Source organism: Lepidochelys olivacea (assembly GCF_965140295.1).
Source record: "Lepidochelys olivacea isolate rLepOli2 genome assembly, chromosome: 2".
In the NCBI taxonomy this organism is placed as follows: Eukaryota; Metazoa; Chordata; order Testudines; family Cheloniidae; genus Lepidochelys; species Lepidochelys olivacea.
Genome location: NC_140412.1, coordinates 153850374 through 153868287, shown reverse-complemented (window position 1 = coordinate 153868287; position 17914 = coordinate 153850374). Strand labels below are relative to the sequence as shown.

Genomic DNA, 17914 nt, shown 5'->3' with positions numbered 1-17914 from the left:
GTTTAACATTTTGGACAGAGGCGAGGGTGGGGTAGGGAGCAAAGAGAGCTGAAGTGTGCTGTGTTTGCTGCGGCAGCTACTGTCATGTGGGTTCAGCTTTTATTTTCTATACATCACATTTTCATGTATATTGTTCTTGGCATTTGCATAAAAGCCTTGTGTGTCTATAAGCAGAGGCATTAGACAGGAATGCTTTTGTCTTTCAGAGATTAAAACAAGGTTTGATGCAGAGCTGATTAAGGTGACAGTGTAACACACCGATTTTACAATACAGACCAATTAAATTAAGAAACAAAATTACATTTGGCAAATCTTAGAAATTAGGGATTGAACAGACCTGTGGTTTATTCAGTCCACTCCTTTTTTAGAGCATTATTGTTACCTATACTACATTTTCTAGCTGATTGTCCAGTCTGGTTTTAAATGTCCCAGATGAGGTCCCACCATTTCCTGTGGGAAACTCTTCCACAATTGAACAGAGCTCAGTGCCAGGAAGATTTTTACTAGTGCTCATGGCTGACTGGTGCTCAAAATAAGTATTGGTACTGGGGAGAGCAATTACATACCTGGTCTCCTTCCCCTCAACCTCCCCCCCGCCAACAACCATTTTTTTGTCTCCCAAATTAGAAAAAAGAACAACTGAAATATCTGGGGGCTCTTCCCCTTCCACCAATACATAAATCCAGTCCCCTCCCTCAATAGCTCCTCTGCTGTGCCTCCCGCTGCTGTTTCCCTACCCCAGCTCCATTCACCAGGTTACAGGCTCCCCATTTCACCCTTCTTACTGATTCACAGACACCTATGCTCCCCCTTTCCTCCTCAGTTGCAGGCTGCTCCTAGAAGCCATTGATTTGCCAAGCTCCTCTCTCCTTCTGCCCCAGTTTCCCCCATTAGGTCGCTGGACTGCTCCTGATGTGGGGTGGAGCTCTGCACTCAGACTCTGGGACTACCTCAATTCTGCCTCAAAAACCAGTCAATGAAGTTATGGAGCGCTCAATTCTGTTCTGTACTTTAATGGTGGGAGGAGCACTCTTAGGAGTTGGAGACTCACCAGTCCCTTCCTTCCTGAACTGCCTTCGCTGGTACTGCACTGAGAATGCTACAATCTGCCAGCCCCTACTCCCAGTCCACCTCCCCCTTGCTCTTTCCAGGTTGCTGTAGGAGAGAAGGTAGTGATCAATGGCTCCATGTCTAGTTGGCAGCCGGTATCAAGCGGAGTGCCCCAAGGGTCGGTCCTGGGGCCAGTTTTGTTCAGTATCTTCATCAATGATCTGGAGGATAGTGTGGATTGCAGCCTCAGCAAGTCTGCAGATGATACTAAACTGGGAGGAGTGGTAGATAGGGTAGAGATAAGATACAGAGGGACCTAGACAAATGAGAGGATTGGGCCAAAGGAAATCTGATGAGGTTCAACAAGGACAAGTGCAGAGTCCTGCACTTAGGATGGAAGACTCCCATGCACTGCTACAGACTAGGGACTGAATGGCTAGGCAGCAATTCTGCAGAAAAGGACCTAAGGGTTACAGTGGACGAGAAGCTGGATATGAGTCAACAGTCTGGGACACTGATATTTAAAATTTGAATACCTTCAGCATGCTGTGGAAAAGATAATTGAGCACAAACAGAATATGAGATACATTGAAAATTATTCCAATAAACTGTTAGGAATAAGAGCGAGGTCAAATACTCTTTACCGAGGGAATCATATTTATTCAAGCCACATATTCAAGCATCCATTTGGCACAATTTAATGGCTCTTTTTTGCATGAACTATTGTTTGTGTTTTGCTATTTTTTTCTGGAGTGCCTGTCACTGGTGAAATATTCCATGTTCCTTTCGAACACATTATAAAAGTGCTTAATTCCACTCCCTGGGGTGAGTTCTTGTTGCTGATCTCAGCCCAGTAATTGCATGACTCCAGCAGCTATATATGCTTTTTTAGGACATTGGAAACTTTCCGGAGCCAGAAGTAGTAACTATGAGTACAGCCACAGTTGAAAATATGGATATTCTCTGACAGGAGGGCAAAAGGCTGCTCTGATCCAAGACAAAACTTAATATGTTCAAAAGCAAACTATTTTGACCTATTGCAACAATAGTACAACATTTTAATGACTGAAAGACCGTAACAAATATTTTCATTGAAGTGGCTTCTGTCTAGCTTAACCTGAGTTTGTGCCGCCGCAGAAATACGGTACCTGTGCCCATCTGTTTGTTAACATTTAAGGAATACATGCTGTCTTATCGTGACAGACTCAAGGAACATGGATAGGGCAATTTTTGGACCCTCATCTCTAAATAAGTCTAGCAGTCTGCTTCAGTCTCTGTTCATGGAGGTAGCCTGGTGCAGGGGTGTTTCCCTTTTGCTGTCCCAGACCTTTCTATCCCCCTTTGCTTCTCTGTACTCTCCCCTTTATAGCAGGCCTTGTTTCCCCTACTGGCTGCTGCAGCTGTGGGTGCCTGTCTCCATGCTCTGGCAGCTGTTTGGGAGTGTGGTCAAGCTGCTTGCTTGTAAACAGGAGAGGCTCTCCTCGCTTTTCTGTCTATGCTCAGTTTAGGGTTTGTAGACCCCATTACAGACCTACTAAATGTTCTCTTCTGGGCAGGCCTGTAGCTCCACAGATATCATAAAGTGGCCCTGGGATCTTTTAATGTGTGCAGAGATTCATCCATGTTGCCAGTGAACACCTTAATGCCGTCAAAAGGGAGGTCTTTATCGTATTCTGGACCTAATTTGGGAATCCAGGGAGCTGAAGCCTCATAAATATTGTTGTGGAAATAGAATGAGCGGCAGTATTAGCAAAGTTGAGAGAAGCCTGCAGAGCTGCCCTGGAGAGGAGTTGGCCTTCCGCAACAACTGCCTGGAACTACTCTCTGTTCTCTGCCAGCAGATGCTCAATAAACGACTTCAGCATAGTATAGTTAGTGTGGTTATACTTCACCATTAAGGCCTGGTAATTGGTGATTCTAAACTGTAAAGTAGCTGAAGAATAAGGTTTTCTACCAAGGCAGTTGAGACATTTCAGATTTTTATCATAGGCCATAGCTTTAGCGTGGTGCTGTCTTCCACATTTGTTAACTGCCTCGACCCCCAAGGAGAAAAATTCTGACTCCTGAGAAGCAACACAATATTTTTTGTTTGCCCTCTTGTACATGGGAGGAATTGAGGCTGATGTATGGCAGATGACATTTGCAGGATCATTTACTGGCAGGGCAATGTGGGCAGAGGAGGTAGTAGGGAGGCTGTCAAACAGCTTATGATGCAGTTCTTCCATCTCCTTGACAGGGATCTGTAAAGAATCTGTGACACTCCTGATGAGATCCTGAAACTGCTTAAAATGGTCAGCCAGGGATGGTGAGGTGGCATTGACAGCTTCATCTGGGGATAAAGAAGAGATGTTCACAGTTGAAAAAATCTGCTTGTCAACCCTGGCCTCCTGTTCCTCAAAAGTCTCTTCCTGAGGCTCTAGTCTCCTGGAAAGGGAGGATGAGGAGGGTTGTCTGTCTCTACGAAGGACAGAGCTTGAGCCCTAGAGAACTCATGGCAATAAGCCACCCAGGGGTTCCAGTATGGTCCATGGGTGGTGCATATGGCACGGGTGGCGGATTCCACAAGTGGTCACCCCAGTGGGATGGTAGCTGTGGACTCATGAGTGAGCTCAGACTCCTCAGGGATCTCAGGAAAATAGCCTTCATGGGGGTGGAGTGAAGAGCTTTGCACAGATATTTGGGAGGCTGAGGAAGAGTGTTCACCAGAATCCCCTTTCTCTGAGTCACTTGGTAATGGTGTGGCTGCAGAAGGAACTTGAGGTACAACCATTAACATTGGACGGGTGTATGGGGATCTGGAGCTCTTGGTACTGAGGAACTGTGAGATACCACCATCGGTACCTGGTAGGCATTTGGAGATCTGGAAGTTCTCGGTATCAGGAAAGATCAGAGCTGAGCAATAGTAAATCAGGAGTCTCCGACACTCTGAGATCTTGGGGAAATTGGAATTCTGGCCGTACCAAGATTGTTGTTGTACTGTGTCCATGGCTTAAGCTGAAGTAATGGTAGCTGAAGAAGTAGAGGGTAGCATAAGTTTTGAAAACTCCCAGGGAAATCCAGATGGAGTGCAAGCACTCTTTTTCTGTACTGCGGTAGAGCTATTCTTGCCACCGTAGTCTCTTGTCACTACCAATGGCCTCTCAGAGCCTGATACATTAGAGTGTCTAGGCTTGGTGGAGCTCTCTGTACCCGAGGAACCATCAGACTTGTGGATACCATGTTGGAGACCAATGGGATCTGGGGGAGCTAATGCCTTTGACTTCTTTGAGGTAGATTCTCTATCTAGAGAACTTGGGGCATGGTCTTTGGAATATTTACGAGAGGAATCTAGGGTCTTCCTCTCACATGTCCTTGAGGAGTGCATTGCTGAGATAGAAGAGGCAGCTGACTTACTCAGAAACCATCATATGAGGGGGCTCCTGACCTGGGCCAGAGGCTGGATGCAGCAAGATCTCCATTATAAGGAGTTGAAGTTTTATCTCCAGGTTGTTCTGGCTCTTGATTTTAACACCAGACAGAAGTTTCAATTTTGGGAAATATGAGAGATTCCCCAAAGCAATGAATGCAGCAGGAGTGTCTGTCGCTCCCCAGGATTCCCTCTTGACATGACAAGCAACACTTGAAGCCAGGAGAACATGCCTTGGAAAGGGTGAAAAACTCCCCGGGGGTGGAATTGGGGAACTATCTAAAAGCTATATATATTTTTTAGATATATTTTTATAAAAAAATCTGACGATAACTAAACTATTACTAAGTACTAACTACTGTAATACACTAAGTACAAAAGCTAAAAGAACACAGTTGAGGCAAAAAAATCAACTTGGACAACTAGCTGAGGCTCCGTCTCAAGCTTGAGCAGTTGAGAAGGAACTGAGGAAGGTTAGCTCGAGTAGTGCTATACAGCAATGGCATGGAGTATGAGGTGGAATAACACATGTGCACGGGCCAAATGGACATTGCTATGAAAAATCTCTGATCAAAGGCGCAGGGGGTACCAGAGCACCTAGAGTGGAGCACCCAGAGGGACACTACTCAAAGAAGAACAAATAACAAAAAAGGGAAGGAGGAGGATCCTGGGAACTACAGGCCAGTGAGCCTCACCTCAGTCCCCGGAAAAATCATGGAGCAGGTCCTCAAGGAATCAATCCTGAAGCACTTACACAAGAGGAAAGTGATCAGGAACAGCCAGCATGGATTCACCAAGGGAAGGTCATGCCTGACTAATCTAATTGCCTTCTATGATGAGATTACTGGTTCTGTGGATGAAGGGAAAGCAGTGGATGTATTGTTTCTTGACTTTAGCAAAGCTTTTGACACGGTCTCCCACAGTATTCTTGCAAGCAAGTTCAAGAAGTGTGGGCTGGATGAATGCACTATAAGGTGGGTAGAAAGTTGGCTAGATTGTCGGGCTCAACGGGTAGTGATCAATTGCTCCATGTCTAGTTGGCAGCCGGTATTAAGTGGAGTGCCCCAAGGGTTGGTCCCGGGGCCGGTTTTGTTCAATATCTTCATAAATGATCTGGAGGATGGTGTGGATTGCACTCTCAGCAAATTTGCGGATGATACTAAACTAGGAGGAGTGGTAGATACGCTGGAGGGCAGGGATAGGACACAGAGGGACCTAGACAAATTGGAGGATTGGGCCAAAAGAAATCTGATGAGGTTCAACAAGGATAAGTGCAGGGTCCTGCACTGAGGACAGAAGAACCCAATACACCGCTACAGACTAGGGACCGAATGGCTAGGCAGCAGTTCTGCAGAAAAGGACGTAGGGGTGACAGTGGATGAGAAGCTGGATATGAGTCAACAGTGTGCCCTTGTTGCCAAGAAGGCCAATGGCATTTTGGGATGTATAAGTAGGGGCATAGCCAGCAGATCGAGGGACGTGATCGTTCCCCTCTCTTCGACATTGGTGAGGCCTCATCTGGAGTACTGTGTCCAGTTTTGGGCCCCACACTACAAGAAGGATGTGGATAAATTGGAGAGAGTCCAGCGAAGGGCAACAAAAATGATTAGGGGTCTGGAACACATGACTTATGAGGAGAGGCTGAGGGAACTGGGATTGTTTAGTCTGCAGAAGAGAAGAATGAGGGGGAATTTGATAGCTGCTTTCAACTACCTGAGAGGTGGTTCCAAAGAGGATGGCTCTAGACTATTCTCAGTGGTAGAAGAGGACAGGACAAGGAGTAATGGTCTCAAGTTGTAGTGGGGGAGGTTTAGGTTGGATATTAGGAAAAACTTTTTCACTAGGAGGGTGGTGAAACACTGGAATGCGTTACCTAGGGAGGTGGTAGAATCTCCTTCCTTAGAAGTTTTTAAGGTCAGGCTTGACAAAGCCCTGGCTGGGATGATTTAATTGGGGATTGGTCCTGCTTTGAGCAGGGGGTTGGACTAGATGACCTCCTGAGGTCCCTTCCAACCCTGATATTCTATGATTCTATGAAATATTTAATAATGGTCTCTTCAATCTAGCAGAGAAAGCTATAACATGATCCAATGGCTGGAAATTGAAGCTAGACAAATTCATACCGGAAATAAGGCATACATTTTCAATGGTGAGAGTAGGGTTGTCAAGCAATTTAAAAAATTTGCCATTAATCGCGAGATTAAAAAAAATAATCATGATTAATCGCAGTTAATAATATATTATTAATAAAATATTATTCTAGAATAATAGAATACCATTTATTTAAATTTTTGGATGTTTTCTAGATTTTAAATATATTGATTACAATTACAACACAGAATACTCACTTTATATTATTTATATACAGTGCTCACTTTATATTATTTTTTATTACAAATATTTGCAATGGAATAAAGATTTACAAAAAAAAGAAATTCACCTCATACAAATACCATGCATCCGATGAAGTGAGCTGTCGCTCACGAAAGCTTATGCTCAAATAAATTTGTTAGTCTCTAAGGTGCCACAAGTCCTCCTTTTCTTTTTGCAAGTACCATGGTATAGTCTCTTTATCGTGAAAGTGCAATTTACAAATGTAGATTTTTTTTTACATAACTGCACTGAAAAATAAAACAATGTAAAACTTTAGAGCGGTGTATCTCAAACTTTTTGTGCTGGCGACCCCATTTAGACTTAAAAAAAATTGTGACCCCCCCACTAGAAAAAATTATGATCCCCTACCTTTAGCCCCCCTTGGGGTGTGGGGTTCTGGCCTTCAGCCCCCACGAATTAACACATTACTTGTGCTGTGAATTAATCCTTAATTGACAGCCCTAGTGCAAAGCGAAAGGCCATGGGGACTTATCAGTTGGAAGTGACAGAGAAGGAATAAGACCTGGGTATATTGATTGATGACTATGAGCTGCCAACGTGATGCAGCAGTGAAAAAGGTTAATTCGATCCTAGGATGCATCAGGCAAGGTATTTTCTGCAGAGATAGGGAAGCGTTATTACCACTTGTACTATTATAAAGTACTGGTGAGACCTCATCTGGAATATTGGATGCAATTCTGATCTCCTGTGTTTAACAAAGGTGACTTCAAACTGCAACAGGTTCAGAGAAGGGCTGCTAGGAGGATCGGAGGAATGGAGAAACTACCTTACAAGAGGAGACTTAAGGATCTTGGCTTGTTTTAGCCTAACAAAACAAAGGGTGAGGGGAGGTATGATCGCTTTCAATAAATACATCAGAGGGATAAGCATCAGGGAGAGAGAGGTGCTATTTAAGTTAAGGGCCAGGGGTAGTACAAGAACAAATGGATATAAACTGACCATCAACAAATTTAGGCTTGAAGTTAGATGAAAGTTTAAGTTCTGGCGCAGCCTTCCAAGGGGAGCAGTGTGGGAAAATAAACTAACTTGTTTCAAGACTGAGCTTTATAAGTAGGACTATCAAGAGATTAAAAAAATTAGTCGCGATTAATCATAGTTTTGATCACACTGCATAAAAAGACAGTTACCTGTAGCTTTTGCAAGGCTAAGTTCCAATACCATCGAAGTACTTCAAGTCTGTAGTACCACCTACACGCTAAACATGCTTTCGCCTCCAGTTCTTGTGCTACAGATAACCCACCGACAGCAAATGAATCCCGCGAGCCGTGACAGAGTAACCTTACAGAGTTTCAGGATCACTACAAGCTGATGGATCAAAGGAAGTGCAACAGCTTAACTAATGTTATTGCAAAGTGAATAGCTATGGACTGCAGACCACTCAACATTGTAAGTGACAGAGAACCAAGAGAGGTTATTCAAATTGCATTTTCCAATCAGTCACACCACCCGAGGAACCATTGCATCATGAATACATGACCTATATCACAATGAGAAGACTACAAAGTCAGAGCTCCTGAAAAATGCACTGCTTGCTTTGACTGGTGATCCTTGGACATCTTTGAGCAATCACAACTATCTTGGAGTCACAGCACATCTGATTGATGCTGCATGGACACTGCAGTCATTTGCTTTAGCAGTAATGCCTACTGAAGAGAGATATTATGCTGAAAAATGTGTAGAGCATTTCTTAGATGTTGCGAAAGAATGGAATATTCAAGAAAAGGTAACAATAATTAGTACTAACAGTGCAATCAAAACTGCCATTAACCACAATTACTTTTTTTAAATCACAATTAATTTGTTTTGAGTTAATCACTGAGTTAATTGCGATTAATAGACAGCCATAGGTGAGAGCAATTAACCACTGGAACAACTTAAACTGTGGTGGATTCTCCATCACTGACAATTTATATATCAAGAATGGATGTTTTTTGGAAGATACGCTCTAAGAATTATTTTGGGGAAGTTCTACAGTATGTGTTATATAGGAGATCAGACCAGATGATCATCATAGTCCCTTTTGACCTGGGAATCTATTAAGCAATTCTGTGATGTCTCACTGTGACATCCCAATGAACAGCAAGTAGTTTTTCTAATAATAATATATATTGTGACTCTGGCAGACCAGGTGCCAGCTCATGCCAAGGCATGTAGGCCTCAACTGAACACTAACAAATAAATAGCTGAAACCAGTCGGGCTCACCTGTGTGTAAATATTGTTAAAATAGATATTAGAGTTATAAGAATGTGTTTAGTTTTTAGACTTTATGAAATGCTTGTAGGATACTGCATGTATTAATCTCGCTTACAACATCTGTACTCCATGATATAAAGTGGTATTAAATGTTTGCCTTGTAATCCTCTGCATTTGTGGAAGTCACCAAACAGGAAAGAAGCATTAATTAATGTAAAATGCTGGTTTCCTACAGAAGGTGTTAGTTCCTGTCCATCAAGACGGTCCATTGAAACCAAATGAGCCATTGTGAAACATCAAAGACTTAGTAAATTGCATTCCTCCCCTTCTTCCCCTCAGGAAGAGGGGACATTGCATGAACTCATCCCATCACCCTGAACTCTGAAAAATCCCTCACAAGAAGAAACTGTATCTCTTTGCTGCTTGGATTTTGGGACAGAAAGATTTCTAAGCATAAGCAAGGGATCCCCAGCTGCCTAGCCTAGGTTAGCCCTAAAGGAGATATAGAACCTGAATATTACAGCAGCTTCTATCATCTTTGGAACCTAAAACTAACTCATTCATGAGTGGTGTGATACAGGAGGGCCAGGGAGCAGTGGTAGAGGGGAAATATATAAACCCTAGGCTAATTAAGGTGTGGTTCCCTGTAGACTAGGGAGGGTTGCTACAGGTTAATTGGAGCACCTGCAGTCAATTAAGGCCCTGTCAGGAACCTAATAAAAGCCCCTGCTTCAGGCAGACAGAAAAAAGGAGGAAGGAGAGAGGACTAGAGCTTGGAGGCATGCTGTGAGACTTGAAAGATCATAGAACTGCAGTAAGGGAGACTCTACCCCAGTGTCTAAGGACTGAAGGTACCCCACCCAAGGGGGAAGAGGGTAAGAACCTGCAGGAGTTGAGAGGGGCTGGGGGCTCAGAGTGAGGAGCAAACCCAGACCACTCTCCCGCTTCCCTCCTTTACCACCTTCCCAGGCCACTGGCCAAGAGAAGTACAGGACCCACCGTACTAACATTGGCTATTTTGTCAGTGTATATTTATCTGCTTTAACCTTGTAAATAACTCTCATTTTTTTTCTTAGTTAAATCTTTAGATTGTTTGTTTATTATAGGATTGGCTACAAGCATTGTCTTTGGTATAAGAACTAGAATGCAATTGACCTGGGGTAAGTGATCTGCCCTTTGGGATTGGGAGTAACCTGAATATCACTGTGATTTTTGGTGTCTGGGATCATCTATCACAAAGGTAAGCTTGCTTAGGTGGCAGAATAGATTGGAATACCCCCAGGCAATGACTCCTGACTCCTGTTTTAGTGCCTGAGGAGCTTATATTTGGTTAGTGAAATGTACGTATAGAACTCTCAGCCAGTTTGGGCTTTATGTTGTTTCCTGACAGCCTGCCCTGAAATTGGTACTCATGCTTTTGAGCCACTGGAGGACAGCTTGACATATATAACACTTAACTCTTACATAGAGATTTTCATTTGTAGATTTACAGTGAATAATATGTATCATTATTGTCATACTCCCTAGTCAGGCTGCCCCTTTTGAGACCCTTTTACAGACTCCTGAGTGCACCCCTCTTGAGTCGGAGCACTGTGCCTCTATTTCTCGTTGGGACGGGACCCTGTAACCCAACCACACACCTCCATGGGTGCCAGCTGTGTTGCCTACCAGCCCAACAGAGCTTGGGGCCCTCCTCCTGTGATCAGTAATAACATGCAATAACACAGAAGCAGATTCTCCAAAAGAAAGTATGATTTATTTTGTCCAATTGGTACATAAGAGTATGAAGAGACCTATATTATTTTACTTATGCCTGGCATTCTCCTATCCCCTTTGTGGACTTGACTTGGTGTCCCTGTGCTCTCTGGGCACCAAGTTACAGTTCACTTGCTGCAGACTGTAACTCCCCAGTCAGTGTGTGTCCGCCTTCCTACAGGCTGACTCTTACTGTCAGCTTCCAGCTGAGCAGACCACTCCCACTCATACCCCATTTTCTGCCAGGGGCATCTTTTTAACTCCTCAGGATATTTTGATCTCAGCCCTTGCCTTGGGAAGAGAATATCACTTCCTTGATTTTACTTTTACAGCTCCCTTTGATTTGATTATGCATTCAGGCAGGTAACAATACGAAACCGAACCGGGAAACAGGGTCACACATAAGATTAATAAGAATAATAAGCCATTTTCCTGACTTGTCACATCATTATCCCCATTTTAGTCACAAAGCAGATCAATGTCTGAGTCAGAAATAGAACTCAGGTGTCCTGACTATGACCCAAGTGGATCATGCTCCTTCTCAATAGTGGAACATCTTTAATGGCAGTAATTGTTTTGCCTGTATTTCTTTGGGGAGTGATGCAAAACACATGGTGAAAGCAACTGCGGGGTAGCTATAGTAGTAATGAAAATTCCTTTTTAGCACAGCCTATTTCTAGGTAAAAGGTTTCAAACACAAATGTCTCCAATCTGACATTTGGAAGCTCAAATCAGCACTTAGTATATAAGTAAATACATTTTTTTTGGCTTTTGGCCAAAAGCAAAATTTGGACACCCTAATAAGACCATCATGTTTGAAAACTGGGTTTCCCGCATTTAATACTGACAACATGGATGAGTAATGTCTTCTATTGGACCAGCTTCTGTTGGTGAGAGAGACAAGCTTTTGAGCTTACATGGAACTCTTCTTCAGGTCAGGTCATGTTTAATACTGACAGTTTGTCACAACATCCAAAATAAAACAAGTCTTTTTAATCATCCCTCTATGATGCTCTAATCCTGCTTGCAACATAGAAAATCCTTGATTCTGAACATCTTTTAAAATGTCTTTCTCTGATATTTTTCTGTATATGATATGCTCTTAGAGGGCACAATAGGAGAAGGCCATTTTATACAGAGAGGTAACTAAGCAGTGAACACAGTATAGCTTAGTATTTGATTCTGCATATTTGCGAAATGAAACCTTACAATTTAACACTCAATCCTGTAAAATGCTGAGCCCTCTGGAGCCAGTCCACTGGGCCAGACTACTTAACACCTTGCAGGACCAAGCCCTTAGCAGGCATCACTGATTCTTACCTTTGCTGTCTGTAAAGTTCCGTATACTGAGGATGTCATTAAGATCCTGATAGTGGTTCTGCTTAATGTATGTTGTCTTCTCAGGTGTGTCCTGGAGCTGCATAGTAACCTCTTCTAAATCTTTGTCCAGCTGTAAAACAAAAACACAGTACAAGAAATCTAATGAGTGGGAACTAGGGCTGTCAAGTGATTAAAAAAATAAAATAATCACGATTAATCACACAATTAAAAAAATCATGATTGTGCAATTAATCGCAGAGTTAAACAATAATAGAATACCATTTATTTAATTTTTTTTGGTGTTTTCTACATTTTCAAATATATTGATTTCAATTACAACACAAAATAAAAAGTGTACATTGCTCACGTTATATATTTTTGATTACCAATATTTGCACTGTAAAAACCAAAAAAGATAGCATTTTCATTTCACCTAATACAAGTACTGTAGTGCAATCTCTTTATCATGAAAGTTGAACTTACAAATGTAGAATTATGTACAAAAAAACTGCATTCAAAAATAAAACAATGTAAAACTTTAGAGCCTGCAAGTCTACTCAGTCCTATTTCTTGTTCAGCCAATCGCTCAGATAAACAGGCTTGTCTACATTTGCTGGAGATAATGCTGTCTGCTTCTTGTTCGCAATGTCACCTGAAAGTGATAACAGGTGTTTGCATAGCACTATTGTAGCTGGTTTTGCAAGATATTTACATGCCAGATGTGCTAAAGATTCATATGTCCCTTCATGCTTCAACCACCATTCCAAAGGTAGTCCAGGCTGATGACTGGTTCTGCTCGATAACAATCCAAAGCAGTGTGGACTGACGCATGTTCATTTTCATCATCTGAGTCAGATTTCGCCAGCAGAAGGTTGATTTTCTTTTTTGGTGATTTGGGTTCTGTAGTTTTCGCATCAGAGCGTTGCTCTTTGAAGACTTTTGAAAGCATGCTCAACACCTCATCCCTCTCAGATTTTAGAAGGCACTTCAGATTCTTAAATCTTGGGCCGACTGCTGTAGCTATCTTTAGAAATCTCACATGGTACCTTCTTTGCGTTTTGTCAAATCTGCAGTGAAAGTGTTCTTAAAATGAACATGTGCTGAGTCATCTGAGATTATTATAACATGAAATATATTATGTGAACGCCTGGTCTCACTTTCTGATGACATTGTAAATAAGAAGAGGGCACCATTATCTCCCTGTAAATGTAAACAAACTTGTTTGTCTTAGCGATTAGCTGAATGAGAAGTAGGACTTGTAGGCTCTAAAGTTTTGCATTGTTTTGTTTTTTAAGTGCAATTATGTAACAAAAAATCTACATTTGTAACTTACACTTTCATGATAAAGAGGTTGCATTATAGTACTTGTATGAGGTGAATTGAAAAATACTGTCTGTTTTGTTCAGTTTTACAATACAAATATTTGTAATAAAAAATAATGTAAAGCTAGCAGTGTACACTTTGTATTCTGTGTTGCAATTGAAATCAATATATTTGAAAATGTAGAAAAAACATCAAAAATATTTAATAAATTTCAATTGGTATTCTATTGTTTAACAGTGCGATTAAAAATGCAATTAATTGCAATTAAGTTTTTTAATAGTGATTAATTTTTGAGTTCATCACATGAGTTAACTGTTAATCAACAGCCCTAGTGGGAGCCATTAAAAACTCAAGTCACTGCTTCCAGTATCTGCAGTAAATGCATAGCTTTCATAATTAGAATAGCAGACAGCTTGGCATTGCAATTACTGCAGTGTGTCAAATAGTGAGTTTTAATAGAACGCCTATAGTACCTCCAAAAGTCATGCTAAAGGTACCAAAATGAGTTAAAGTGGAAAGCTGTTCAGATAGGACTCTAAATAGCCAATAATTATGGTTATTTGCTAGAGATAACATACACATGAAAAGAACAAGCTGCTGTGTCATTTAGTACTTTTCATTTTAGTTAAGCAAATTTTACTTCACATGACATTGTCGTCTTGCTGAATAAGAGAGTGAGTCCCTTGACACTGGCATGCCTTGTATGGAAACCTCTTAATTTCATTCACTGCATGTGCATTACAGATGTACTATAGGTGGCTACTACATTGATTTCTACAGCAAGCTGAACGCAGCCCTTTGTAGGAATTCTCAGTTATTTTTACATTTGACCTTGTCTGAGTCAGTGCAGCAGTAATGCACAAATATTCAGTCATTTAGCAGATTCAGTAATCAAATAATATATGAAATGTCAAAATATGTAAAGAGAAAGCATTTAAACAAGAGAATGATATTATCATGTTGTACAGCAGTTAAGACTAGGAGATCATAATGCTGCGTCTGGCTTTCATATTTATGGGAGGGATTCTCTGTGCTGCTCCTGACCCTGTATGCCACTGGGCCAGCGTATGAGACCCTAATGGCACCACAAGGAGCTCGGAGAGAATTCCCCAGTGTAGGGTCTATTCACAAGATGTGTGTTGGGGTGGAATGAGGCATGTTAGAAGAAGCTGAGTGATCTCCATAGTGTACATTGCTATACCAGTTATGGACACTGCAGGGTGCACAGCCCAGGCAGGAAATGCCAGAGCTTAGGTCAGCCCTGGCCTATTTTAAGTTGTGTTGGAAGCAACACTTGCCCATAACCAGCCAGAATCCTGAGAGTGCAAATGTGACCCTTTTCTCCCTGAGCTGCTTTTGTGTCCTGCGCCTCCTGGAGTCATGTCTCACACTCACCCTATGAAAACATTTTCTTATAATAATAACAAAGTAGCACGGACACAATTAACTCATTTGTTTAGTTTTGGCAATTAAAAAAGGAACTTATCCAAACTGTTGCATCATGGATGTGACTATAAAGTCAAGACTACAGGAAGCATTTCATTCTTTTAAATGAGACGATGGGTGAGATAATCTCTTATTGGACCAACTTCTGTTGGTGAAAGACAAGCTTTTGAGCTTACGCAGGATCTGAAGAAGAGCTCTGTGTATGCTCAAATGCTTGTCTCTTTCACAAAGAAGTTGGTTCAATAAAAGATATTACCTCACCCACCTTGCTTCTCTAATATCCTGGGACAAACTACATTTTTTTAAATGCTATCTTCACTCCCTTTTAACCTTCTCAGAGAAACTCCTTTTATGAGGATGTTTTTCTGTAATTCAGCTCAGAGGTGGCATTTTTGGAAGGTTTGAAGAAAATCAAGCTCATCATTTTGGAATGAGAGTTGAGAAAGTTCCATGCTTTCTGTGATTTAAAAATTATTTTCTAACTTTTTAGATCCTTCATAACTCAAACTGACCAACCTGCCAGTCAGCAGGTGGCCATTCAGTGGCTGTTTTTGGTTGACATTGCCCTTGGTACCAGCCTCCAGGCAAGGGGGAAAACATCCTGAACTCTTTGAAAGCATCCTTCAGACTGTAGGAAGAGAGAAGCAAAGACCTCTCCCCAGCAACATGCCTGGAAGATCAAGAGAGAACACTGGCCTGCTGCACTTGCACCATACAGGAATGTATAGAAACAAAGAATGACCTCCCCGAGGGCTAGACTGTGCTAGTAGGTACAGCCCTGAGTAGGGAGTAGAGGAGGGTCTGGATTGTGATTACTCAGGATACTTACAAGGACTCCTTGTACCACTCTCTTTATACAATTTTAGGGACAATCTGTCCCCAGAATTTGATCTGGTTCTAGAACTGAGACTGTAATAATGAATTAAGGTGTGCATTTAACTTTACATTGCTTCTTTAGAAATCTCAGATCCGGAACATGATGAAGGTAAGACGTAGAGGTAGTCACAGGCTTTAATAGAATGAGCCCTCAGTTCTTCTGACACTGGAACTCTTGATTGCTCTTAGCAGGTTTTGGTATCTAGTTTAATCCATATAGACAAAGTCTGAACACTCTTGGACCCCTCTGCAAATGCTATGAAGAACCAGTATGATTTCCAACACGGTTTGTTCCTATTCTGGTAATAGCTAAGTTCTTTTTACATCTAATTTACATAGTCTGGCCTCTCTAGATATACTCAAAGGCTCTGACTGGCAGACTCTGAGCTCGATGCTATAATTCAGATGGAATTCTGACACCATCTTGGGCAACAATTTTAGGATGAATATTTCTTTGTGGAAAAAATGTAACAGGAGAATTTCTTTCCCTCTCTCATTGACCTAACTGCATTAGGAGGGTTATGAATTGGTAGGTACAAATGCAATAACCCTTTTAAGAAAATGTTTTACACGAGGGTGAGTAAAACAGATGTCAATGTCACATGAGAGTGGTAAGCAGAAACTACCACCAGGTGTAATTTAATCATGCAGTAGACAAGCCAGTCTTCATTAAAAATGGCAAGAATTCTAAGATGAAAGGGACGGAGCAGGTGAGTGATGGGAGAAAGCAGAGTTGGGTGGCCAGGATAAGGAGGAACTGCCCTAGGCTGGGCAGGGAGTGGAGCACTGAGCAGGGGAGGTGTCAGTGAGTGACCAGGATGGTTCTGGGGGTGAGGGGCTCAGGGAGAGTTGTGGGCTATTAGATGAGTGGGAGGTGTTGGGGAGGGGTTCAGGGTGAGATATTGGGGATAAGTGGGGGAGATGGGGTGAGTTGTGGGGGCTGTGGGGGAATAGGGGATGTTGGGAAGTGTGGTCAGTGGGGCTGAGGGGTTGGAGTTGTGGTGAGTGGGGTATATATCAGGACTGCTGGGATGTGTGTAGGGCCTGTCACAACAAGCAAGGACTGGTGGAGGATTGTTGGGGCATACGTGGGGTGGAAGGAGAATTCTGGTGTCTGTGTGTGGGGTGGGACACTTTAGGAAGGAGGGGCCCTCCAATTACCATAGTGCACAGTCCCAAAATTCTTTAATCTGACCCTGCTCCTGGCCTTAAACTTCTGTGAATAATTTGTAGTACTAGCTGTGGAATTAGCTTAACTAACAAATGTAAAAGCCGTTTATTCTTCTAAATAAACATTGACACAGCGTTGAGAGATGGTGGTGAAAATGGTTCTGTAGGAAGGTGGGAAGAGAAGATGTGAGGGCAGCTGGCGCTGCACGCCTTTTATAACAGGGAGCAGAATGCCTGGAACTATCACCACTGACTAATTGCTTTAAAGTGGGTCAGGGACTCAGGAGGCTCAGTGGTTAATTCCTACAATGTGGATTTGCTAAGGCAACCAGATAGAGGAGAACCTTGGCTTTCCCTAGTGAGTGCACACTGTGCCATCTGGGTTGAATCAGGCTCCAGGATCAGCTGCAGAAGGGTGACAATGGGAGCAAGAAGAAAAGGAGGACTTGTGGCACCTTAGAGACTAACCAATGTATTTGAGCATAAGCTTTCGTGAGCTACAGCTCACTTCAATACCCTCTTGCTGAATGGGGAGGTAGGGCAGGATACCCACTGCCCTAAAAACCTTACCAAGGACCTTAGGTGGCAGCAGGTCCCCTTGCCAGCTCTCTGAAGACAAAGCTGCTGTGTTTCCCTTAACGTGTTTCCAAGTCAGAAGGGAGACCCACACTTGTTGAATTTTGATATTTGCATTCAGAGACTAGAACACCACACAAGTATTAGGCTATGCTAATAGGAATTTTACAGTATGGAAGTGGCAACCAGGATCAGAGTCACATTTTGCTAGGCACTGTACAGACACAGAGGCACAGAGAGGTGAAGTGACATGCCCAAGGTCATACAACATTTAAGCAGCAGAAATGGGAACAGAATCCAGATGTCCTGATCCACAGCATAGTATCCACTAGACCACCCTACCTCTGCTACCTCAAAATTGGGGTATTGGACCAACTCAGTAAAAGTGGAACTATTACTGGGAT

At 42.3% G+C, this 17914-nt stretch overlaps 1 protein-coding gene across 2 annotated transcripts in view; it reads right to left on the bottom strand.

Moving 5' to 3' along the window:
* Positions 1-17914, bottom strand: part of GABBR2 (gamma-aminobutyric acid type B receptor subunit 2) — an 844982-nt gene that overhangs the window by 17823 nt on the left and 809245 nt on the right. For both annotated transcript variants that reach the window (XM_084618280.1, XM_084618281.1), the window contains one exon: positions 12120-12249. In XM_084618280.1, the coding sequence (XP_084474406.1) occupies positions 12120-12249 (130 nt within the window). The remainder of the gene's footprint in view (positions 1-12119; positions 12250-17914) is intronic.